This window comes from Chelon labrosus, assembly GCF_963514085.1.
Source record: "Chelon labrosus genome assembly, chromosome: 23".
NCBI classification, from domain to species: Eukaryota; Metazoa; Chordata; class Actinopteri; order Mugiliformes; family Mugilidae; genus Chelon; species Chelon labrosus.
The window spans coordinates 17,559,498-17,586,328 of NC_140356.1; the positions used below are offsets into that span (position 1 = coordinate 17,559,498).

At 43.2% G+C, this 26,831-nt stretch overlaps 2 protein-coding genes across 4 annotated transcripts; one reads left to right on the forward strand and one right to left on the reverse strand.

Moving 5' to 3' along the window:
- Positions 1–10,510: 10,510 nt before the first annotated feature.
- On the forward strand, positions 10,511–18,436 carry usp44 (ubiquitin specific peptidase 44). 3 transcript variants are annotated; one of them, XM_084573396.1, is made up of 6 exons: positions 10,511–10,584; positions 12,460–14,170; positions 15,426–15,624; positions 16,075–16,183; positions 16,300–16,541; positions 16,756–18,436. In XM_084573396.1, exons 2-6 carry the CDS (start codon positions 12,626–12,628, stop codon positions 16,878–16,880), a joined length of 2,220 nt encoding a protein of 739 aa, XP_084429522.1. In that variant the 5' UTR covers positions 10,511–10,584; positions 12,460–12,625; the 3' UTR covers positions 16,881–18,436. The 3 variants fall into 3 exon arrangements, with proteins under 3 accessions (XP_084429522.1, XP_084429521.1, XP_084429523.1); XM_084573395.1 differs by lacking the exon at positions 10,511–10,584 and adding an exon at positions 10,608–11,169; XM_084573397.1 differs by lacking the exon at positions 10,511–10,584 and having other exon boundaries at positions 12,364–14,170.
- A 1,298-nt stretch (positions 18,437–19,734) lies between these two features.
- Positions 19,735–26,034, reverse strand: metap2a (methionyl aminopeptidase 2a). The gene is made up of 11 exons (XM_084573572.1): positions 25,865–26,034; positions 23,912–24,007; positions 23,770–23,832; positions 23,583–23,685; positions 23,049–23,210; positions 22,709–22,890; positions 22,378–22,472; positions 22,192–22,288; positions 21,337–21,440; positions 21,127–21,242; positions 19,735–20,731 (listed from the first exon to the last, which is right to left on the reverse strand). Exons 1-11 carry the CDS (start codon positions 26,019–26,021, stop codon positions 20,479–20,481), a joined length of 1,428 nt encoding a protein of 475 aa, XP_084429698.1. The 5' UTR covers positions 26,022–26,034; the 3' UTR covers positions 19,735–20,478.
- Positions 26,035–26,831: the final 797 nt, after the last annotated feature.

A 26,831-nucleotide genomic window follows, 5' to 3' on the forward strand; every position in this document is an offset into this window, starting at 1 on the left:
CAATAAAACACTTCCTACATATGTGTTTTTATTTGAGTAAAAGCTAAAATTACAGTTTTAGTTTGTTTGTGTCACAGCTAATGGTAGCAGTGGACACGCTAACAGATTAGCTTGTTAGCAGTAGTGCTTGCTCAGCTGAGCTAGCACTTTCATATTCATCTTAGCTAACGTTTCTAATAAAACCCGTCTAAAACTGTATGTCTTTTCTACTTTTTAGCAATGCAGCTATCTTTCCATGTCTAAAACAGCAAGAATTAGCACCGATTCATAATCAGCCGTCTTTGTTTGTCATTGAAACCTTGTTGCTGAGCAAAACTGACGCTAGAAAACTCTCAAACTCTCAACAACAGCTGATATAACTGCCCCGGGCCTTGAAATGCTGCACATAAATTGGACAAAAATATCCTTATCACGCTGCTCCCTTTTCTCACACCTCCCATTCTTCTCTCTGTGCCCCTCAAGATTAAGTCATCCATCACTCTCTCGCTCCCAAAACACCCTCCGCTACATTCACACAGCGCCACTAGAAAGTAGACCATAACAGAGAGGCCCGGACGAACACACATACTCTGTTTGGGTTTGGACGGGGCGCGTGTTTTCCACTGGCTGTGACGTGGTTGGTCGAGAGGTGTGGACACATTCCTGGCGTGTCGAGAGGAGCTCCGCGGCAGGCTGGGTCGAAGGTCGCTCACCTGTCTGCCCGGCCTTGCCTCACTTCTTCTCGCCAACGAGAGGCGAGAAGGGAGTGGATGTTTTCTCACAGCCGAGGCCGGATAGCCTCTTGTACCCACATTTCCTCATTCGCTGCCCATTCACAGATTTGTGGCAGAGGGGTCACGGCTTCTCTTAGTTTCTCCCGAGCTGTTTCCAGACAGCAGGGGAAGGGGTGAACGAGTGCACGGAGGAAGAGGAATGTGGCTGGAAGAGCCGGCGACTCGGTCACTTCCATTTAGCGTTACTTCTCTACTTCTGGAAATTATTTTACAAGAACACATACGGATTTTTGGACTGTAGGCTACTTGGTCGTACTTTGAATTGAAACAGTTCTTGGGCAGCAACTTATGGTGTTGCACAAAAAGACAAATACAGACAAGAATGCATATTACATAAACATTAGCATCACTGGTTAGCACTGAAACTAGCCACTGTGGCTCTTCGAAAAGCAGAGGAAACCAATACATATGTAAAAACTGACAAATGGTGGAAAACTAGTACCTTTTCCAGTGTTAGCTAACGTTAGCAACATTAGCACTGTTGCTAACGTTAGCAGCCTTGTATCCACATTACCTTTAAACTCAGTTAGCCAGCATTTCTGGAGACTGGGGTCTCAGATATCTTTTAAATATTAGTAACTGGGGACTTGGATATGCTGTAGACTTGTAAATGCTAAATGCTAAATGCTAAACGCTACATGCTACCGCTGTATCTTACATTAGCTGTTTGGGCGAAGTTTGGCACCAGTTCCTGCCGCGTCCAAAGGATCAGGATATTGTTCACTTGGGGCAAAGACAAGTGATTGACCTCTATTTGGCTTAGTAAGCTAGCATTTAGCTGTTAACGCTAAGCTTAGTTTAGCTACAGAAACATTCGAACATATATAAAGGTTGGATTCAAGTGTCCAGACAGCCAAGTCCAGTGAATATCCAAAAACTGTTCCAGGATTGTGGATATTTGAGTATTTTAATTCCTGTTATTAATTTCTCCCTGCTCTCTGTTCCTCTATTTATTTGTCTAACTGGAAGTCTGTTAGCAGCGGTAGCCATGAAAGGAGCAGCCTGGGCAGATCAGGAACCAATCAGAAGGTGAACAAAGGGTCAGTTCTCCACTTTAGTAGCATGAAACCACAGAAGAAGATGTAGAAAATGTGGAATCCAACATTTAATTTACCCGCTTAGATTAATTACCTACGTTTGTTTCCATTGCATGAAAACAGGTGGATGAATGGGTCGTTAGCGGTCCCTCAAAACAGATTTCCTCTTTAAATTTCAGGTGGAAGTCTAATAATTCACAAAAAAAAAAAAAGATTAAAGAAGAGCTCAAGTAAAGTAAAACAAATGTGTGAAGCAGAGGTTTCTTCTTTCCTGGCCCATTAATCATCTCCCAACATTTCAGATTCATCTGCACAGCATTAAACTAAAACCAGCCACATGTGTGCACGTCTACTTGTTAACGAGTGTTTTTAAATCGTAATATTAGACGAGAAATTAGACGAGTAAAGCACTTTAGCTGTGAGTGCAGACATTCAGATTAGACAGCGAAGGAGGTGTTTGTGGGAACTGGCCTTGAAGCGTAGACGCAACAGGGAACCACAAACACATCCACGGCTGCAGTTGAACCGCAGACCTCTCCTCCCTCTCCTCGCTCTCTCTCTCTCTCTCTCTGTCTTTCTCTCACTGTCTCTCTGTTGCTCGCTCGCTCATTGTCCCAGGATCGACTGGCCATTCTCAGCCCGTGATGGAGATGTCCTGCGGGGGGTTGCGTGGTGTGGGAAACTGGTTGATGAATGAGTGTTTGGCATGCTTGCACAGATGCATAGTTTGCTCCAGTATGGCCCATGTGTGTGTTATTGTAGTAAACGGCAAATGCATGCATGTGTGTTATATATGAGTGCGTGTGTGTGCCTGTATGAACACAATGCTTCACTTGTCTTGCTATAGAATGGAGTTATGGCCTTTGTCCCGTCAGCATTCTTGTGTTGTTGTTGGCCCCGGAGTGCATGGCAGCTCCCGCAGGCTCGGGGACAATGACCAACCCCCCCCCCCCCTCAGCCACCCCACTCCTGCCCACCCCACCTTCCCTTCCTCTCACTGGGAGTCACAATGCCCCTCTTCGGTAGCACCCATCACCCTGAGACAGACGCTCCAAAAGTGGGCTACTATGGGTGTCACACAGCAACCGGCCAGGTCCTAGAGACGTGGACTGGGCTGCAGTGATCCTTAGCAACTACCGGTTCCTAATTAAATCAAGTTGGACCTTTAAAAATGAATGTCTTTGCTAGTAAAGCATCACAACTGGGTAACATTTTTGTCCTCAAAGCTGAGGTTAGAAGCAGAACAAGTGAACGAATTTAAGCGACTTTGGCAAAGGCCAAATTTCGATGACTAGAGTCAGAGAATCTCTAAAAATGCAGCTCTTGAGGGGTGTTCCTGGAAAATCTGAAACCCATCTATCAACGGTAGGCCAGTTTTGGAAAAAGAGATGAACCGGAGACGGTGCAAAGGCTGACCCATGTGGTTTTGATCCTACAGACAAGCTACCGGAGCTCAAACTGCTGAAAAGGTGAATGCTGGTTCTGGTAGAAAGGAGTCAAGAACCATCAAGAACCATAGGAACAGCTCCTTTAAAGTGAAGCCAAAGCAAGTAGAGCTCCCCCTGGTGGCTGGCTGCAGTATAGGTCATAAGCTCCACCTCCTTCATGTTAGTGCATGGGACTTGGGCCGAACTAAAACACTAAAATACACGTCAAATAATTGTTTTTCAAGGATGATTTCTGTCATTTTAGGTAGTTAATATAAAGTTGATGCACGTTCAAGTGTCAGTTTTTTTTGGATAAGTTTCACTTTAGTTAGTTATTTGACGCCATAGGTTGGTCATGCCAACCTCTCCGTAAAACAGTCCCGTGGGGAGAGTTGTAAAAAAAAAAAAAACAGTTAAATAATAAGCACAGTGTATAATCCAACATTTCCTTGCAACTGGGGGAGATAGAGCAGAGCGTAGTATTAATTAAACGAAAACAGGAGTGTGTCTAGAGGAAGTGTGGTCGGGTCATCGTCGATATCGCGGCCCTGAGTGGCTCCGCTCTCGGACTGTACTCATCAGACTCCGGCAACTGCCTGTATCCCCGGGAAAATAGCGTCAGTTTGGACAAATGCAAGGAAGTGGCGACACATAGTCCATATTTATATACAGTCTATGTTCAGAACACACAGTGGATCGTAGTTTGTTTTTTATGGGGCTGTTAGCATGTGTCCACGCTGACCCCTGTCCACTGATGAAAGCTCCTACTTTGGAAACATGAACAGAACTGGACCACGGAGCAATGGAAGATCGAGGATGGCACCACACGGCACCAGGATGCAAGGAACGCCTTGTTGCTCTTATCATGGGGTGGTGTTTGGTCTGCAGTAATGTTCAGGGAGTGGTGGCGTGTAAAACTAACACCCACATAAATGCCAAGACCCAGGTTTCGACCCAAAGGAACATCACATCATAATAAGATCTTGGTAAAATCCATGTCTTTCTTGGACATAAACATTGGTCCGAGAAAGACATATAGAACGATAAGAAATATACAAATAATACATAAAGGTCTGAATTTAAATAAAGAATTAAAGCAGAGGATGAGCTGTGCAATGTGTGCATGAATTGTGCATCAACAAACAAAGTGCACTAATGTAACACATACAGAAATATGTCTGATTATGCTAAGCTAAGTGACAATATTTGCTCGTTTAGTCAAATTTATTGGTATTACTTTTTAAATTTGAGATATTTAGTGGAGAATGGCCCCCGCCTCTTGCCCAATGACAGCTGGGATAGGCTCCTTCTCGACCCTTCACAGGACAAGCGATTACAAAAAATGAATGAATGAATGATATTTAGCAGGTACATTTGTGTGAAGCTATGTTCCAGATTAACCTTATTATTCACTCTAATCAAGCCAAGCTAAACCTGTTTTAATTTAGCAACCTGCACTTAAACCCTCGTGAGTTTAAAATCACAAACAGCTGCTACAACTGGCTCCTGAGGAGAAAATTAGAAGCAGAAAATATGCTAAGACTGGATTCCTTCCCAGCCACATAGTCAGAGGAAGTGTGTGCTGGGTAAGTGAGTCATGTGGTCAGTATTATCCCATCAGCTGTGATTCACTTACAGAGGAAATGAGAAGATTGAGGCGAAGGAAACCAGAGTGAAACTCATTCAGTGGATTTGTTCACCTTAAAAATATCCTCGGAAACCGTTTATGCTCTTTGGTTTTACTTAATTGCACAGAGAAGCACGCTCACATGCAGACACGCATCAGGAATGTTCCTCAACATGAAGAGCAAGCCAGAACAGGGAAGGTGATGTTGACATAGCAGAGTGATCGAGACGCTACCGCTGATTATTATACAGCCATGCAAACAAGGGCCTGATGTCATCGAGTCATTGTGAACGCGCCCGCAGATCAGCATGACAACACGGAGTTTGGGAGGAAAAACAGACTCGAACACAGATTAAACTTCACAAGCTGTCAAGTGTTAAAAATCCAGCCTTACCAACCGAAGCAGGAAGGCTTAAAAAAATAAATTATATATATGTTTTTTTAATCCCGTGAGCAGAAATTACAGGAGATGTGTTTGTTTACGGGCTGTGAAGCATTTCCCCCTGGCTTCAACCAGCACCTGTGTTTTTCACCCGCCGCAAAAAAAGGAACAGCTCCTTTAAAGTGAAGCCAAAGCAAGTAGAGCTCCCCCTGGTGGCTGGCTGCAGTATAGGTCATAAGCTCCACCTCCTTCATGTTAGTGCATGGGACTTGGGCCGAACTAAAACACTAAAATACACGTCAAATAATTGTTTTTCAAGGATGATTTCTGTCATTTTAGGTAGTTAATATAAAGTTGATGCACGTTCAAGTGTCAGTTTTTTTTGGATAAGTTTCACTTTAGTTAGTTATTTGACGCCATAGGTTGGAAATAGGTTGGACGCCATAGGTTGGACGCCATAGGTTGGAAATATACAAATAATACATAAAGGTCTGAATTTAAATAAAGAATTAAAGCAGAGGATGAGCTGTGCAATGTGTGCATGAATTGTGCATCAACAAACAAAGTGCACTAATGTAACACATACAGAAATATGTCTGATTATGCTAAGCTAAGTGACAATATTTGCTCGTTTAGTCAAATTTATTGGTATTACTTTTTAAATTTGAGATATTTAGTGGAGAATGGCCCCCGCCTCTTGCCCAATGACAGCTGGGATAGGCTCCTTCTCGACCCTTCACAGGACAAGCGATTACAAAAAATGAATGAATGAATGATATTTAGCAGGTACATTTGTGTGAAGCTATGTTCCAGATTAACCTTATTATTCACTCTAATCAAGCCAAGCTAAACCTGTTTTAATTTAGCAACCTGCACTTAAACCCTCGTGAGTTTAAAATCACAAACAGCTGCTACAACTGGCTCCTGAGGAGAAAATTAGAAGCAGAAAATATGCTAAGACTGGATTCCTTCCCAGCCACATAGTCAGAGGAAGTGTGTGCTGGGTAAGTGAGTCATGTGGTCAGTATTATCCCATCAGCTGTGATTCACTTACAGAGGAAATGAGAAGATTGAGGCGAAGGAAACCAGAGTGAAACTCATTCAGTGGATTTGTTCACCTTAAAAATATCCTCGGAAACCGTTTATGCTCTTTGGTTTTACTTAATTGCACAGAGAAGCACGCTCACATGCAGACACGCATCAGGAATGTTCCTCAACATGAAGAGCAAGCCAGAACAGGGAAGGTGATGTTGACATAGCAGAGTGATCGAGACGCTACCGCTGATTATTATACAGCCATGCAAACAAGGGCCTGATGTCATCGAGTCATTGTGAACGCGCCCGCAGATCAGCATGACAACACGGAGTTTGGGAGGAAAAACAGACTCGAACACAGATTAAACTTCACAAGCTGTCAAGTGTTAAAAATCCAGCCTTACCAACCGAAGCAGGAAGGCTTAAAAAAATAAATTATATATATGTTTTTTTAATCCCGTGAGCAGAAATTACAGGAGATGTGTTTGTTTACGGGCTGTGAAGCATTTCCCCCTGGCTTCAACCAGCACCTGTGTTTTTCACCCGCCGCAAAACCAACAGCGTATCCAGCTGCGTTGACACCAGCATGAAACCACCGGAATGGCTTCCTTTCACTAAAATTATCAACCGGCTCTCAGTGAAAACAGGCTGCGTGCTTCCTCGTGGGTGTGTGTGCCTTGTATTTCTATCTTTACGAGGCCCGGGTTTCATAGACGATTTGGATTTGGTGCACCCTGCCATCAGCGGCCGTGCTACTGCCAGATTTGTCCTGCAACGCATCTCAGGACGTCCTGGGGTGATTTTTTAGATTAGAGACAAGAACAAAAACAGTGTTCAGGTGGTGCTACTTTTAATTAATTTTGTTGTTGGCGATGACATTTGCACAATCTGGGCAGCTCCCGGATGAACTGTGAAGCCATTTTCCAATAAACTGTCCCAGTTTAACAACACAAGATGGCCTGTAAAACTAGATTTAAGCTCATTTAAGCTCAAGTTCATCACAAAAACTAAATATTAACCTCTAATAGTGCATGTAACTTAAAGTAATAGAACTGCAGACTAGAACTGTGTCATAAGCGGCTTTAGTTTTCTTCTCATTGGAGAAAAACGTCGTTTCTTTTATGCTGACTGGTCAAAATGCAGCTATGACGGCCGCCGGGAGGGAAACAGTCGACTATTTAGACATTCATCAGAAACAGATCACACATCATCTCATATAAGTCATATTTCTGGCCTCCTGGCGAGTCCAATATTCATCGGGATTGTATCTGTGTTTCAATCTCCACCATCTCTAGGGAAAAAAAATATTTGGCGGCAAGAGGCTATCAGCCTGTTTCTTGAGTACAGCCAAAAAGATTTGGCTAAAAAGAAGCACCAGCGCAAGAGACTGCTTTGCGTCACGACTTATTCCCTTTGAGTCGATTTGATGTTAAAATACAGATGAAGAGACGGGACACGAGGTCCTCAGAAGTAACAGTGAAGCATGTGTGTTTATGAGAAGGAGAGAGTGCAGATGAAAAGAGGACGGGGAGGGGAGGGGATGGAGGGGAGGGAGAGGTAGCATGTGCGGACACGAAGGGCGGTAAAGGCCCCGGGGCACGGAGGGAGAAAAACATTAGAGATGATTCACAGGCATCGCATGGCACATCAACACATACCTCGTCCTCTAAGTCACTCACAAAACGCCCCGTTAATCTCCTCTGGTCGCATGAAAACACACACACTCCCGTCTGTTCAGAGGGGCTTTACCGAGGATTGACTGGATCAGCTCCCCACTAATCAGTACATGAGAGGGATTATTCAGGGTGCGTGTGCTGAGATTAAAACTTTTTCCTTCAGGCAACATTTCCTGACTACTCACTTACACAGCTAATGAAAAACGACTAATATCTATATCAATAAAGGTGCTAACTATTGCACACATTTGTGGCTGATAAGGTTCGGTCTTAAATCCGTGCAGCAGACGGTGTAATGTTGTTTTCTTATAAAAACACCGGCTGATAGGATCTCCTGCACAGTCAGCGCCGCCATGCAGCCCCCATTGACCAGCATGGAGCGCTGCACCTGCATCCAGTTGCATCCTGCACACACAACGTCTCGACAGGTAAAAACTGAGGGACGCAGGGCAACGGATAACACACACACACCTGATCCATGAAAGTGGTGGAGAAGTGCTTAAAGCTGAACGATTGTATTAAGTTAAACACAGACAGCTAAGCATGGAGGCAGGACAAAGGGTAAGAAGAAAACATGTCTGTAGTTACACGGTGTCATAACGGAGTGTTGACTTTATTATGTCAACCATAATAAAAGAAATCTGCATTAGGAGTTATGCATTTATAGGTTTATTTGACTCTTTACACACTGGAGATTCCTGTTTATCAGGACTGGGACATTTCTGCTGATAAAACACATAGTTTAATTTTTTTTTTTAAAGGTTTACATGTGCAATACTATGATGCTTCACTTCTGTTGCATCGAATTTGAGGGTAGATCAGTATTAGTGATTACTGCCTCATTGTTCTGCAGTATATTGGGGCCCCAGGCAAAAACAATTTCCACTAGAGTTGGCCGGGGACATCAGAACTGGACACGCTGCTCTGCTGGAAGAGGAGCAGACTTCTCTTTCTTCTTCTGTCTTTACTCACTGTTTTTTGAACCGGTTGCTGCTGTCATACTTTGAAGAGTTATGCACAAAACTGAATGTGTCACGGGACTGAGTGTGCAGAGTTGTGTCAACATTCAGGGGACTCCTACTAGCCCTGGGGGCCCCAAAATGTTATATATATAAGGCTGACAGTGTCTCTCTCTCTCTCTCTGATTAACGGTTTCAATTAGACGGATGTAAGTCAGACCTGGAGGAGGACACAGAGACGTACTGTACGTCACTGTCTCTGATCCACGTAGACACTGAGGTTGTTGGGTTTAGCCTCATACAGTAGTTGTGGAGCTGGAGCTGTAACATTATTTAAATCCAGGGTTTACTTGAGTTTATTTTCTGACGCTTCTGATGCAAATTAGACTTTTTAATCTACTACATTAGTGTTTATTTTATTTAGGAAGTTAATAATTACAGATGTAGGTTACGTTAAACAAGTTACATTATTAATGATTTATGTTATTGTCATGTTTACGTAAGTCTAAGGCTATCACGTTTCATATGCTCCTTGTGTTTACATTCCTCGTCTGTTCACGCTCCTCACCTGCCTTGTTGTGTCTTAGGTGTGTGTAGTGTGTAGAGTCTCGGAGGAATGTTGTTCTGTTTTACTTTGTACTGCATCTGCTGTACAAAGAAACTTAAATTTAAAAAAAAAAGCTCCTGTCCTATTTATACGATCAGAACAAAACAAGCCGAAATCATATTAAGATGTTCTAAATAGTTCTTCCAACACTTGCTATGGCGAGTCCTCTATAAATATGACATTTATGCATGCATTTACATCCTGTCCGTGAAGGTTCTCAGTCATCCAGGTCATGGTATATCCAAAAAATGCTGCAGAGTGTCCCATCCTGGTCTCGTTCTGTTTTATTCCTGTTTAAGAGCCACCTGAGGAGCTTTACGCGTCCAGATTGTTACTTGTGCATGAATAAAATGCTGGACTTGAAGCCACATCAGCTGTTGGCTCAGAATGTGTTCAATAAATCAGCTGGATCATTAAAAAAAAAAATCAAATCATTTCCTGGACAGTAGTAGTTTTTGTGTAAACACTGCAACACTTCCATCTACTGGTATAAAACCGCATCACTTATATTTTATCAAATGCAGTGATTTTCTTAATTAAATAAGAAGGGGGCACTTTAAATAATGTTAATATTACAGTTGTGGTGACATATAACTAAGACTTTTTACTACTACAACTATTAAATACTGTACTCAGATAGAATATTAAGTACTTGTACTTTTCTGTCTTCTGCTACTTCATGTTTCTGTTAAATTATTTATTACTATTGGTTGCTTAGTTACAGATTTAGATTAATAATGCACAAATAACTGTATTTTTTTAGTTAAAAGTAAGATATTTTTGCTTTGGTAAAAAAAATTATAATATATTACTTAATGAAATAATAAATAAAAATAGTTTTGGAAACATTTGATGGATTAATGCAACTTTTATTATGAGTAAACAGTATAAATAGTAAATAATAAACAGCTCGGACGTCATCATCATCAACAATAATAACAATAACAACAACAACGTCACGTATCGAGGACGCGCTCGAGCCAACACCACGCGACAGGCACTGACAAGATGGCGATCATTTTAGAAACAGAGGAGTTACTGCCGTGAAGGAGAGAGGCTCGGTATGCGGGTTTTCCTTTTTTAAAAAAAAATAAATAAATCAAAAAAATCTTTCCCAACACGCGTGTAACTGCGTGGCCGGGGGACGTGTCCGTGCTCCTTGAAAACGCGCCCCGGCGTGCGGCTCGTTACGGAGCCGAGCCCGACGCCGGGAGCCGACCTCCAGCTAGCGCATGAACTTGTTGGGATTATCGCAGTTAGCCTGGCTAACGCTGTAGCTAGCTAGCATGCTAGGCTAGGCTAGGCTAGGCTAACGCTAGCGCACCGAGGTTTGCTGCCAGCGCTCGTTAATCTCTTGAATTAAATATAATGAAAACGGCGGCGGCGATGTAAGTGGCGCGTTCGTGTTTGCTCTGCGCGGGGTTTGAGGCGTTTTTTGTGTTATTTTGTGATGTTTTTAAAGCGGGTTATAATTTCTTTTTGCGCGATTTCAGTATTTTGTAATCGCAACTCCTCAAGCGCTATCAATTACACGTTAGCAGTAGCTAGCAAAACTTAGCTTTGGAGGGAGAACTACTTTTAGCCGTTGGAGCAACACGTTTTTTTTGTTTTTTTATTTTGCTGCTGTTGACGTTGAGCAAGTTGAGGTATGGCTACACGGGCTGCGTGTCTGTTGTTGTTGTTTGTTTGTTTGTTGCTTATTTACTCAGAGTTTTGTTAAAGCTGTGTGTTGTTGAGCCACTTGAGACCATGCAGCCACAAGGACAAACCAGGCAAAGCGCGCTAACTTGCTGATAAAAACTTTGGTGACATTAGAAACTCTGGAGCGAGTCTGCACAGCGTTTGCTTAATCAGACACACATCTTTTCAACACATCAAATCAGTGGCTTTCTTCTTAAAGCTATGTGATGATAACTAAAGTTGTGTTTAATCCTTAACGAGGCTCTGATGTGGAGGTGTTTATTCCTCATCATGAAACCACCTGAAGGCTCAACCTGAAAAGATTTCATGCTCTGTGATTTAGCTCTCAGCTCTGTCTTGAATCCCCGAGAGTTTATTTATATCAGAGCTCACTGCAGCTCTAATATGATGAACACTTATTGAATAAACACGCCCACTCACAAACTCAGTAAGTGTTAATCAAACTCCTGTTTTGACCCGAGCGCTTCTTTGAGTCACACTTGTTTTGCTTTTACGTCCATGAAATTGAGGAGTAATACGTTTCGCATCATTTCCCGTATCCCAGTTCCTCCTGCACTTTCTCTTTCTGTTGCCTGGGTTTTTTTTTTTTTTTCTTTTCCTGGCATGCTGTTCTTTCATTTCCCCCCCCCCTCGCAAAGGTAGTCCTGTACCCGGACAAAGGGGGTGTACCGCTTTGCAAAGCTCAGACCCCCTTTTGTTGGATAATCTTGTTTCTTTGACCCCAGTAGGGGGGTTGATAAGGGCTCAGCCCACTCGAGGATTTCCCAGCTGAGGGATGTGAAAAGAAGCCAGGAGTGGTTTGTGTGTATTTGTTGGGTCTTTTTCTTTTCCTAACTCAAAGGCAGCTTAACCCTAAACCTGTGAGTTGCTCTTGCAGTAAGAAAGGTTTGTTGCGTTAGTGTTCTTGTTTTAAGGTTCAACAGTCCACGCAAACTTAAACGGCCTTCTGTTTTTGAGTGGACGTGCCTCGCAGCTTTCTGCACAGTCATGTTTATTAACCTGATATATTTAGCTATTACTGTGTCGAGCTATCACCTCATAAAACAGAGTCATTGAAGGTCGGATGTAGCGGCGTGGAGATAATAATTTCAGTATAATGTTTGCTGTAAAAGAACAGGATGACATTATTTAAAAATATAGTTTTGTCAGGGCCACCTTAAACTCCCTGTACCTGCTTTTTTACTCCACCTGTTCATCTTCACTTACCTGGTCTACTCTCCTCTCCCCTCTCCTAGACGACACCACCATGCCCTGGGAGGGTCCCAATTCTCAGCTCACCATGGACACCATGGTGATATGACGCCAGTGTTAGACGTTGACACGCACTCACTGACTCGCACACGGACGGTCAGTTGTTGACTGACGCAGTCGGCCAGCCCGCTCAGCCGGCAGGTGTGTGTAATGGACAGGTGTAAGCATGTGGGGCGGCTGCGGCTTGCCCCAGACCACTCCATCCTCAACCCCCAGAAGTGGCACTGTGTCGACTGCAACACCACCGAGTCGATATGGGCCTGCCTCGGCTGCGCTCACGTGGCGTGCGGGCGCTACATCGAGGAGCACGCCCTGCAGCACTTCCAGCAGCAGCACCACCCGTTGGCTATGGAGATTAATGAACTTTACGTGTTTTGTTATTTGTGCGACGACTACGTCCTGAATGATAACGCCACCGGAGACCTCAAGCTGCTTCGTAGTACGCTCAGCGCCATCCAGAGCCAGCGCTATGAGGTTACCACCCGTAGCGGGCGCACACTGCGCTCTGCCAGCGCCGCCCCTGATTCCCTCATGCCGTCTGGCGCCCGTGAGCTGCAGCTGAGGGACGAGGACAGAATGTTTACCGCTCTCTGGCATCGCCGCCGGGCACTTATGGGACGCATCTTCCGCTCATGGTTTGGCCTGACTGATTGCGGTAAGAAGAGGGCAGAAGAGGAGAGGAAGAGGGAGGAGGAGGAGGAGCAGAAAAGGGAGGCCAGGGAGAGGAGGCAGGCGCTAAAGAGGCAGCTACAGGAGGAGTTTGAGAACGCTCCTCTGCGGAAGAGTCGTCGGTTACTTCGGAAAAGCCAGAGAGTTGTGGATGCGGCAACCTCGACGCCAACCTCTCGCACCACACGCAACAAGACAAAGACCCCAGTGCCCCCATCAGTCACCCACAGGCCACGGACTCAAAGCCCCGCCACCGCTACCCCCAAGAAAGCTGAGCAAGTGAAAAAGAACCAGCCAACTCCCAAAGCACGGAGCCGTTCTTCTGCTACCAAATCTAAGCCCAAAACATCCTCAACAACCGCTCGTACTCCTGCCCGCCGCAAGCAGACTACCAAACAGGGGGGCTCACCCTTCAAACGACGTCCCACGGTCACTCCTGGAGTGACAGGCCTGAGGAATTTAGGTAACACCTGTTATATGAACTCCATCCTGCAGGTGTTGAGTCACCTACACGTTTTCAGGGAGTGCTTTCTGCGTTTGGATCTGACCCAGGCGCTGGAGCTGCTGGCGTCTGCCGTCCACGGCCAGCTGACGGGACAGGCCTCGTTGCAGTCAACCCTGGTCCAAAGGAAGGGGTTTCAGACCAGCTCTGGTTCCGGAGCAGGGCTGAGCGGCGGGGCGTCGCGGACCCGCAACATGGAACTAATACAACCCAAAGAACCCAGCTCGAAGCACATCTCTCTCTGCCACGAGCTGCACACCTTGTTCCAGGTCATGTGGTCTGGCAAGTGGGCGCTGGTATCGCCCTTCGCCATGCTCCACTCGGTGTGGCAGCTGATCCCGGCGTTCAGGGGCTACGCTCAGCAGGACGCTCAGGAGTTCCTGTGCGAGCTGCTGGATAAGGTGCAGCACGAGCTGGAGAGCACCGGCAAACACACGACCACCGCAGGAGTCCCTCAGAAGCGGCTCATCAAGCAGGTGCTCAGCGTGGTCAACACCATCTTCCACGGGCAGCTCCTCAGCCAGGTGGGACACGCGAACAAACGCACACCTGTACCCCACAACCAAGTTACTCAGCAGTCGTCCTCGGCTGCGTCTGACTCATCTTTGCACGCGCCCACTCAGATCTACCCACACTGATAATTCAACAGTCATCATCATTTCTGACTGAACACTGATTCATGATTCATATTAAATTCATGGATTTATTCGTAACTTTAAACTGTAAGCGGGGCTTCAAGCGTTCATTACATTATTTCTTATTTTAAATTATTTTTTTTATTGAAGACAAACAAACAGAAACACTTATACGACAGGGACACAAAACATAGAAGGTTATGTGTGTGTGTTTGTGTGTGAGGGAGAGAAGAGAAAACACAAAAAAATTATTATAATAATAATAATATTAATTGATGAAGAGACAGGATAAACTTTGCCTACTCTAGTTAACCTATAAACCAACAAAGCAAATAAAAATAAAGGAAAATTGAATAAAAAATAATCACGTTTTTTAATTTCAATTTTTTTTTTTTTTTTTAAAGAGGAAAAATTATAGTAATTATAATAAAACACTAATAAACTTGCATTATGTAATAGTCAGGAGAAAAAAATTAGGGAAGGAAAGGAAATTCACGGGAAATTCAGTGTTATTCAGTAATTAATTATTCAATAAACTTATAAACGGACAAAAAATTGAAAATAAAATAATAAAAATAAATTAAATCAAAGATTATTTTTATAATTTTCTATTTGAATGAATAAAGAAAAACATTTTAATAAAGATTGTACATTGACAAACATTTACAGACAAAGTAATCAGTTAAAATAACCCTATGTCTTCAGTCGGCCGTCTCTAATTTAATACTTAATAACTCCGTTTTATGAAGAATAAGCTTCTCCATTAACTCCACTTCTTTTTTGTATTTGTGCCCAGAGTCCTCTTAACGGAATAAGCTTATAAAAATGTCAATATTCTGACTTATCGACATGATTTTCAGCGTCACTTCAAGTAATTAATGGATGAGGAGTTAAGTAGTGGCGAGAGTCGGCTCGAGGACAAACGATTAGTGTCTGCTTGTAGAGGCCGAGCTCACACTGAGACACCTGCTCCTGCTGAATAGACGTCTGTGTGTCTGCGAGGGCGCTGGGGTTCTTTGGCTTTGTGGCTGTTCACCACGGCACTGACCGCTGTACCTGAAGCATGAAAATGAGCATATCTACAGTATTAAAACCGTTACTGTCAGCTGTCTCTTAATGTCCCTCGCCCTTCCTTCCCGTGCAGGTGACGTGTCTGGCCTGCGACCACCGCTCCAACACCGTGGAGCCTTTCTGGGACCTCTCTCTGGAGTTCCCCGAGCGGTACCACAGCAACAGCAGGGAGTCGACCGCTCAGGCCTCGTGCCACTTGACGGAAATGCTGGCCAAGTTCACGGAGACGGAGGCGCTGGAGGGAAACATCTACGCCTGCGACCAGTGCAACTGTGAGTTCAAGCGTCGACGCAAATCTGTTTGAAAACGTTTACGCCTGAATCTCAGATACAGGTTCTTGTCTGTTCCCCACGTCCCGTTCACAGACTCCTGGCATACCTGACATTTTTATTCTTAATTATTAAAAAAAAATGCACCTGAACCTTGAGGCATTTGCTCCTGGTTCTCTTATTCTACGGCTTTGTTTGTAATTTTACACAAACACCAACTCAATAACTAGTAAAATGAATGGAGGAGCTCATCAAGATCCAAACAAATACTTCAATACTATTTACATAGTACACTATAAAAATAATACTTCAGGAAATACCTGCTTGACAACTGCACTAGTGAGCATTTGAATAAAGTAACTGGACATATAATTAAACTAAATACGTATCTTTCTGGTCACAAGGAAGTGGTAAAGCAAGTTATGTTTGTACTGTGTGTGTGTGTGTCTGCAGCTGCCAGACGGCGGGCCTCCTCCAAAACGGTCGTCCTGACTGAAGCACAGAAACAGCTGATGGTTCACAAACTGCCTCAGGTCCTCCGGCTTCACCTCAAACGCTTCAGGTGAGACGACGTTACACACAGCGATCAGCTTTATGTTCTGACTCGAGTTGAAAGATTGTAGATGGAAGACAAGAATTACTAATTAGAACCCCTTTTTTTTGCTGATTGGTTCTCAGGTGGTCTGGGCGGAACCACCGGGAGAAGATCGGAGTCCACGTCAGCTTCGACCAGCTTCTCAACATGGAGCCCTACTGCTGCCGGGAGCCCTCGCCCAAAGGCGTGTCCTGCTCCAGCCCCAGCAGCCCCAGCTTGCCGCGTCCAAAGCACTTCCTCTACGAGCTCTCTGCCGTGGTGATGCATCATGGGAAGGGCTTCGGCTCGGGCCACTACACTGCCTACTGCTACAACACAGAAGGAGGTGAGTGAGGAGACTCTTCAGTGGTCAGACGATACTTAAAAGGAACAACACTCAGCTGATGAGAGCAGTTTGATTATGTCCTCAGTGGCTGTTTTGACCGTTATAATTTAATCTGTCTCTCTCACGCCTCCATGAAAGTGGCATAAATGTAGCTTGATAGCCTCTCAGCTGGTTCTGTATAACCTATTTCTCCTCCTCTTCCTCTTGTCTCCAGGCTTCTGGGTTCACTGTAATGACTCTAAACTGAATGTGTGTTCGGTGGAGGAGGTCTGCCGTGCTCAGGCCTACATCCTCTTCTACACACAGCGAGTAACTCAGGACAAAGACCGGCCGCTATAGGACCACAACCACCTCCTCCTCCTCCTCCTCCTCCTCCTCCTCCTCCTGCTCCTGCAGCCTGACCACTCAGTGAGACGATATCAGCACAGCCCCACCTATCGCTCTTTCCCCTCTTCTTTTTGGGCATTTTATATCTTGGGGAGGTCTTTTTAGTCTATTTTTCTAAATAAGGAAAAGGAAAAAAGAGAGGATGGACTCCTTTTTTTAAAAAAAAAAAACAAACAAAAAAGAATCTGGTTCTGCTTTATGTAATTCTTGTACATGGTGTTTATATGTAGGTATTTTTTTAAAGAAATGGTGACGTTTGTGATTTATGTACAGTTGTATTTTATATAAAAAAAAAAAAAAGCGGAGAGTATCAGCCAAGACGTGTCTCGGTAGCAGCCAAGCAGACTCTGGGCCGGGCGTGACTACATTACATTACATACAAGTGTCCTCTGCAAGGTGCGCTCACATGTCTGCCTACCTGCGTTTGGTGGCGTGTTGATTGTAAATGCTGTGTTTGCTCGTTTTAAATCAGCTGAAATGTTTCTCAGTCACTTTAGGTAGTCGGCACAGAACTGGATGTGGGGTTGTTAAATGTCATTCGCTCAGTAGAAACCGCCTACCTGCCCTGTGCTCCAGACAGGTAAAAGGTTTCATGGATGTGAACTGTCTGGCTGTATTTCGGCCCTTCTTCCTGCCAGAGATGCACTAATATCTTATTACAGTTTGTCCAGTGTTGTTTTTACTCGCTCAGTGTTGATATAAATCTGCACACAAGAAATCCAGGAAGTTTATTTTCCACTTTGAAGTACTCCTGGATCTCCTGGAGTACTCTGGGTTTTTAGAGGCAGGAAAAACTCTGCATTTCTAAAACGGTTTTTAACATTTTGCTGGATTGTTTTGTTTTCTTTCTTATTTTGCTGAGAGAGATTAAGAAGTTTTAGCTCAATGCTGCCATCTCTCTGCTGCAGAATGTAACCATCCCCAACCAGACGAGATACTACTGTACTAGAGAAGTGCCCTTTTTACCGACAAAGCAGATCTATTTTTATTGTTCATATCAGTTCAGCGAAGAGGAATCTGCACACCTGCAATCCTATACAAGACCAGCATTTAGATTATGAATGTATTTTTATACAATCCTTCTCAAAGAAGAGGCCATCGACTGTTCAGAAGTTTTACCGCTTGTTCTGATTGTTCAACACCACCAGCAGTTCAGACAGATTTCACTTTCCGCCAGTAACTACATGCTGTATGTGTTCAGTTAAAAAATATATATATATATTTTAACAGGATTTCTGCACTGTGTACAGATTGTGATATTTATCTCCACAGTGGAGAAAAAGAATATCCTCCACCTCAATAATGTTCCCTCTGATTGATTCATCAGACGGGAAACAAAGCTCACTTCATCTTGTTTTTCTTTCATTGTCAAAGGCTGTGATACGTTACTTGTTGGTGTTTTGGTTATTACTCCACAGATGGATGTGTGTGTGTAAATTTATGGAAGTTATACTATGCAAATTGTTACCTCAATTTTTTTTCTAGAGAAAATTACCTCAATAAATGAGAATATTTTTTCATTTTTCTACAAAAGATGTCTTGCTCACTCATTATTTATTTATTCGACTCCACACAGTTGATTTATTATTGCCAGTCAGGATAACCTTAAATTAGCCAGTATGTGAAAGCTTAAAGTCATTCAGCTAAATATTTAATGTTTAGTGTATTAATCTTAAATTATATTTAGCTTATTTTATTAAAGAAATTAAGAAACAAGCACTTATTCTATTGGCTTGAAACACAGGACGCCATGTTGTTTTCGTGTTGGCTAAAAGCCGTTATGTAGCAAGCTAACATTAGCAACCGATTAGCTTCGCTCAGAATATACCGGCTAACGGTTAGCTCACGTTTAACAGTAGCAAAAAAAAAAAAACACCAACATATAAATTTATTTAATAGCGTGTCTAAAACCCAATCTACAAGAGCAACCTACATAATTAAAAGGAAAATGTGGTCTGAAACAGGCTAACTGTTCCCTAGGGCCTCGAGTCTTTCTGCTAAATTAAGCTAACCTATGCTAAACCACTACTAGCTGTAGTTTTGTATTTAATGGACATATGAGCTACATGATTGTGTTTGATTATTTACACGTTTAAATATTTTTATTGGTAATCTTGGGACCTGAAACTTTGTAAAACGACTTCTGTTTTCAGAAATCCTAGCTTAAATGTGTTAGGAGCTAACATTAGCACTCGATTAGCTTAGCTCGGAATAGAAGAAGCATTAGCTCACAGTTAGCTTAGCTTACTCCAACAGTAGCGAAAATAAAAAATAAAAATAAAAACCCAAAAAACAACGGAAGTTTATTTGAATTTCTTAAAAGTGCATTAAACAGAGCGTATGAGGGGAGGCTCCATTTAAAAATGTAAATCTTTATTTTTGTCCTAAACAGGTTGTTTCCCCCAGTGGCTCTGATATTTATGCTAAAGCTAAGCTAAGCCGCTGCTAGCTGTCTCTTAATATTCAAGGGACACAGACATTCTTTAACTGTTGGAGATGTAGCAAATGCATTTATTTCCAAAAATGTCTTTGTTTTAAGAGAACATTTTAAAATACCACTAGTTCCAGCTTTACAGATATTAATAACTCTTATTTTTAGCCCACTATGAGAAAACGAGCACTGAAAATGTATAGTTTTGGTCAAAGTGTTTAAATTTAACACAAAAATAAATTACAACTGTAGATATTTTCTGAAAATATAACTTTTACAGTGATCAAAGTTGCTTTAATATTTCCAGTTGTATTTGAGAATGAGTACGTTAAAGTACTTGTTTTTTTATTGTGATCAGAAACATCAGAATAGGCGTCCCACAATGAGCAAAATTATTTTAATCATCTTTCTTTTTTTTTCTTACAAAAACATTTTTTTTTAAGGGAGTTCAAAATGAAGCATTTTAATCGTGAACATACAGTGGCAGCAGCCATGTCGAAGATATTTTACAAATATCAAAGAAACAATGACTGGAGGGCCAGAGTGCAGCGTTCCCTCCCGTAGCGACAGAAGCCAAACATACAGCTTGCAGCCTCACGGTGTCTGTAAGAAGACGGCGTTTATTACTACAACACCCCTGACCTTTGAATTTCTGGCAGATTTCTGGTCATGCATCCGCCTGACCACATCTTAAAGCTGCCAGTAGCCTCTGCGCTTCATTTAAAAGGAGCACTAAGGTACTGGAGACTCAGAGTGGAGCTCTAGAAAGTGAAAATGAAAGGGAGGCATAAGAGGTTCACCACGCTCACCGTCTGTTTGAATACTGGGCATTAAATTCAGCAGTAGCTTAAATACAATTTTAACTGTTTAACAGTTAAACTTTTCATATTTTGCAAAATGAGGTCCTCCGACAGTAACATGTTGGCTTGTTTGGCTTTATATTATCTGTGGATGGTGAACTCAGAAGGCAGCTCCTCCTTCCTTAAAGCTGTAAGTGGTGCTTCTCTTGAGACAACCACGTCCTGTTTTAGAAGCTCTTTCTCTAACGGGGGTCTGGAGGTGAAGTGTGGAAGTGAAGGGGGGGGCGTCTCGGCGGTGTTGTAGGGTCGGGTAGGGGTGTCAGTAGTCGTCTCCTCGGCTCACCACCTCCTTGCAGGTGGGCCTGAGAAGGATGGTGTGCTCGAACTGAGCGGTGTAGCAGCCCTTGGTGTCGCAGAGCGGAGGGTAGGGGTCCACGATGCCCAGGTCGCACAGGTTCTTCAGGGCCATCAGGTACTTGCTCTCGCCCAGGCGGTCCAGCCAGCGGCGGCAGAACGCCAACGTGCCGAAGTTCTCGTTGATCACGTTCAGAAGGTGCTTGGCTCTGGGCAGCCTGGAGAGGAGGGAGGGGACAAAACATCAGACACTTTAACAAAGAACTAACAAATATGCTCAGATTCCTTGTTTTGACTCAAAAAGCCCAAATATATTTCATATATTTCATTAAATTTTCTCATTAAAACACATTTTCTGCACAATAATGAACTCATCTGCAATAAATACTGTGTGAAAATGTATGATATTATACCTGTAACACTTTCCATAGTATATTTCCTGAATTATTAGTTTGTACAGTCTAAACTACTCTGAATTGTTGCCGTTTAATATCCTGTTAACCCACTACTGATATAAACTGAGCTTAAGATGACAGCTTTTATATCTGGAAAGGCAAATTATTGATGTGAAAACCACAATTCGTCAGCGGCTTGAATCCAGACCGGCTCTCACCTGATGGGCACGTGGCCAACATCGAAGTTTTTCATGTAGTGGGAGCACTCCATGTCGTCGTGGACCACACCTTTCCCTGTGCTGCCGAATGTCTCGATAGCATAAACCTCTCCTTCCTGCAGAAGACACGGAATAAAATGAATAAAATCATTAAAACCGACTTTCGGTTAAAATATGAATTTATTTTGAAATATGAAAAGATGGACTCACCTCCATTCTCGTTGCTTCTCCTCCTTTTACGATGGGCACAGTCTTTCCGGCGTGTATCCTGTACTGACCGATTGAGTGACCGTTCAGGTTTCGGATAGGCTTCACTGGAACACAGGAAACAAGTCTGACGTGTTAAAAAATATCATGCATACTTTTATCTACATGATGGATGTGACTTGGCTGTCGCTTGTCCAGCTGCTGCAAACAGCTGTTTACATCTATTTATCCATATTATATATATTTAGACACATGTCGACTGGACATCGTTTAGCAAAACGCCTGAAACTCAAACGGAGCCAAGTTCAAAGTTTTTTAGTTTTGAAATGAAATTACAGCAGATGTGCAGTTAAATGGCACATTGCATCTTCATCTTTTATGACAATTCCTTCATCTCCATCCTGAATTTGAACTCAGACTATAATTTTCCTTATTTTTATATTAATATTCATAAGCTTGAAGATGGCAGATGAATGAATCAACCTCTAAGAGACCTCTTTTAATCAAAACCTTCACGTAACTTCTTTCAACTGATACAAACGACGACTCAAATACTAAATATTTGTCTCAAACTTGTCTCTGATAAGCTGCATTTTTTTAAATCCAGTCCACTTGTGTAGTAGAGCTTGTTGAACAGCTGCTTTATGTAATGTCTGGTTGCCCTTTTGTTTTTCTTTCTTATAAAACACAAAACCTGTGTCCCTGAAAGCAGAACACAGATACAGTGCGATATAAATAAATGTATGAAAATACCAGTCGTGGATGTGCTTGGTATAATATAAACTACATCTTTCTTCTTCTACTAGGATGTGTATTTAGCTGCGGTCTCAGCTGCATGTTTTTCACGTGAGAACACACCTTGGTACGTTTTGCCATCGAGCTCGACCTCGTAGGACTCCATCACCTCCTGAATCGCCTCTCCGACGTCACACAGGCGCACGTCGATGCCGGCGTTCTGCCACAAATAATAAACAAGACAGAATCAGTTTCCTCGCTCGGCACGGATCGGACTAGGCGCGAGATGTGGGCGCGTTAAATTCCTACTTTGATTCCGGTGTTGGTGGCGTCTTTCACGGCCTCCAGCAGCTTGTCGTACTTTGGGTTAAACGTGACGGTGAAGGCACAGTCAATGATTCGGCCTGAAGACAGACATCAAGAGAAAAGTGAGGATGTTTTTAAACAGCAGAATAAAAAATAAAAAAAAAGCATGTGGCCTTGTTCCAGCAGAATAGCAGAGGAGTTTGAGAGCCGGATATTTATTACTGTTTGCTGACGGTGGAAGCTTCTCCAACAGCCAATTACAGATACAGAGTGGGCCTCGAATGCAACGCTTTTAAAAACAACGCAGCACAAATTGTGGCTGACGCAGCCGTACCGTTGATGTGAGTGCCGAAGTCGATCTTGCAGACGTCATCGTACTGCAGGACGGTGGGGTCGCCGGCGTTGGGAGTGTAGTGGGCAGCGCAGTGGTTCAGGGAGCAGCCGGTGGGGAAGGCCAGGCCGGCGTTCAGCCCGTTCTCCTTTATCAGCTTACGAGAACAGTCCTCCAACCGCTCGCTGAGGAGGAGGAGGAGGAGGGGAACAAACATTCTCTAAGTTTTGGAGAGGATGTAAACTAGATGCTAAAGCTGGCCTCTCCTGAATCATGCTAGTCAGTTGGATTTAAACGTTCAGATGACATGAACACATCCCTAGTTGTGACAAAGCAGCCTCACCAGATTTCGATCATGGTCAGTCCGGGTTTGAGGAAGCTGCGGACGTGCTGGCGGACCTGTCTGTGGGCCTCGGCCGCCTGTCTGAAGTCGCTCCACACCTCCTCGTTGGCCTTGTCCAGCACCCGCCTCTCCTCCATGGTCATACGTGAGGTCGCACTGCGACTGGGAGACAAGACGCGTCACTTCTTTTAATCACGTTATTAGAATTAGAGAAGGCTGGGAACGATGCAGAGTCACTGGTGGAAGTAAACACGTGTACACACTAGAGGCTGTAACCGGTTTTAACAACAACAACGACAAAGCTCCTGACTCTGGGTGCTATCATATGACCAGGACGAATGAGTTTATCTACATCTTAAAACATCTGAACGCTTATTTGAGATGGGAGGTCAGTAGACGGTCATTAAGAGCAGCTCAGCCTACAAACTCAACTCAACAAACATGTAAAAGCAGGTTTTAAAGAGTCAATCGTGTAAAAACTGAATCACATCAGCCCACATACTAGTCAAGGTGTAAGTTTGTGTTCCTTCTTACCCATCCTGAACGGGGGGGTATTCACACTCCTGTCCGATGGGGAACACTCCATTAGGGTATAAGTCACAGATGGGCACAGACGGAGGATCAGTCTGAGATTTGGCTGAAAAGACGACAGAACATTGAGTTTCTGATTGTCCCGCTCCGATATGAAACAAAACACCCAGATCCTCCAAAAACAACTTACGTCCTTTCTTCTTCTTTTTCTTCTTCTTCTTTTTTCCCGCCGAGTTCTCGCCGTCATCGCCATCTGTGCAAATGACAAATGTTTACATGTTGTAATAATGTACGTCAACGCTGTCGGAGGAGGCGCGCTCGTTGATAATCACCTTCCTCGCCTTCTTCTTCCTTCTCTTTGTCCTCTATCGCCTGCTTCTCCAGCTGTTTGCTCACTTCGGCCACTCCATCCGTCTCCGCTTCGGTGCCTGCAGCAGGAAGCCCAAATCAAATAAACGATCAATTATTCACTAAAAATGTAGAAAGAAACATAAACATGCATTTGTAGCACTCAATGGACCTCCTTTAGCTTTGATTACAGCACACATTCTCAGTAGCATTGTTTCAGTAATCTTCTGCAATGTCACCAGATTTATTTCCATCCAGTGTTGCACTCATTTTCCACCAAGATCTTGTATTGATGATGGGAGAGTCTGACCACTGCGCAAAGCCTTCTCCAGCACTTCCCAAAGATCCTCAATGGGGTTAAGGTCTGGACTCTGTGGTGGCCAATCCATGTGTGAAAATGATGTCTCATGCTCCCTGAACCACTCTTTCACAATCTGAGCCCCATGAATCCTGACATTGTCATCTTGGAATATGATCCATTGATGGAATAACCTGGTCATTCAGTATATTCAGGTAGTCAGCTGACCTCATTCTTTGGGCAACATAATGTTGCTGAACTTAGACCTGAGCAACTGCAGCAACCCCAGATCATAGCAGTGCCCCCACAGGCTTGTACAGTAGACACTAGGCATGATGGGTGCATCACTTCATCTGCCTCTCTTCTTACCCTGATGCTTCTCCACTATCCTTCCAGTTTTTAATAATGCGTTGGACAGTTCTTAACCCAGTTTTAGTAGTTTCTTCAATCTCCTTACAGTACTTCGAACATTTTCTCTGCTTGCTGCATGCCAATGATTTCTCAAACAGACCAACATCTTCTCCATGACCACAGGATGTGTCTTTAGACATGGTTGTTTAAGAAATGAGAAGCTACTCATTGCATCAGTTGGGGTTAAATAACTTGTTGCCAGCTAAATGATAATCACCCATGCAGTAATTATCCAATAGGAGGCTCCTACCTGTTTGCTCAGTTAAATCCGGGTGGAGACTTTTATCTTTTTGACCAGGCAGTGTACGTTCACAGAAGAATTTTGTAGCGTTCTTGAGGCAAAATACTTTTTAATTAAATTCAAAAGTATAAATATTACCTTTATGATAACCTCAAAAAAAACAAAAAAACGTTTTAGTTGTAATTAAGGTAGGATTTATAGGATTAGGCTGCCATTAGAAGACATGTGTTCTTGATGAACTGCCACAATAAACCTTTTAATTTTTATGCAAGCTAAGTTCACCTGACATTTAGTTGAATATGTGTAACCTGCAGATAATACGGACAAAGAACGTGTTTGCGTGTCTGACACTAAAGAAATATTTGGTTCTTCTTTCTTACATAATAACTCAATTACGAAACACCAGAACTTGGCAGCGCAGTCAGCCCCACTAAGCAGATGCTAAAAGGAGCGGCTAGCTCACCAGCTGACCGCGTTTTCTTCTCAAAATAGGCGTTAAATTGCTTTTAACAGCGACCGCGTTACATGTCACTGCTCCTGGGGGAGGCTGTGGCTGAAAGTCCGGCGTGTTTCGTGAGGCCTGACAGGCGCCACAGCTGCACAAACCACATTGCTCTCTACCCGCATGGCTAATGAGGAGCAGTGGCAAGTTGCACCTGTTCAACAACAAAACTTCCGGACTGACCTTCAAAATAAATCAGCCTCATCGCTACCGCAGACTATTTGTATACTATATATACCAGACAGTGCAAGCTATTAGTGCTACAGTAACCGCTAAACAATTCATCCATATTTCAAGTGCATCGTTTATATTAATTAGATTAATTTAATCGTCAATGCATACAAGAGAATCCGCTACACTTTTATTTTGAAAGCAACTTCCGACTTTGACGTCGCTAACTCCGGCTAACTCGACGCACCACCATCACCAACACTAGCTTAGTTAGCTTGTTAGCATAAAACGAAAGTGTCCGGGACAAGCCCCACCTGTCGTTGCAGATTTGTTCTTCTTCTTCTTCTTCTTCTTCTTTTTCGTGGTCTCCTCCGCCGGATCGGCCGCGTCTATGACCTCCGCCTCGCCGTTCAGCTCCCGGTCGTGGACTGGTTTCTGGTCCACTACCTGCTCCGCTAGCACGTCCGCCATGATCACAGGCGCTGCTGGAAAAGGAAGCGCAAAGGATTGTGGGAGTGCTGTGTGTGACGCTACATTCAATGACCGTAGTCCTTTTTTTTTGTAATAACCACTATAATTCTTTAGTTGCCTATTTTTTCTCTTATTTTTGTTTTATTGATAAAATATTACACAAAAACAACACAAGTTCTGGAGGTTTATGTATATATATTGAATGTAATTCTATATATATGTTGTGTTAATTTACGTTTAACGGTAAATTTTGTTGCATGCAATTAAACTTACATTTACCTCAAACTAGTCGCAGCACATTCAGACCAGAGCGCGGAACAGCAGAGTTTTAATATATTCAATATGTTTAACTTAATGTGCATTTGTGCGCAAAGAAAGTGTTTTATAACGTTAAAATATCTAATGAACCAAGTGTCGTAACCGGAGTTTTAAACGAGTTGTCTAACGTCGGAGCTTAATCGTGGTACCTGAAGGCATCACATAGTAAAACAAGCCGAATCAGCTGAAACGGAGCAGAGAGCAAGAGGCCATAAGAGGAAACATTCTTCTATCAGGTATTAATAAATGCATTGATCACTGTAGAAATAGTTCAACTGATGTATGGATTATAATATAATTTAAGATGTGGTCTGTTTAAACCTAAAACACGAGTTTACGCATATTTAAAAAACATCTGAAGTTAATGTTTAATATTTGCTGTCACAATTAGACCCCCCTGATAAAAATAAAAATATAAATAAAAACAAAAACAAAAACCTGTATTATTGAAGCACAAGCACCAGTGGCAGTGTCATAATTCACCACTAGGTG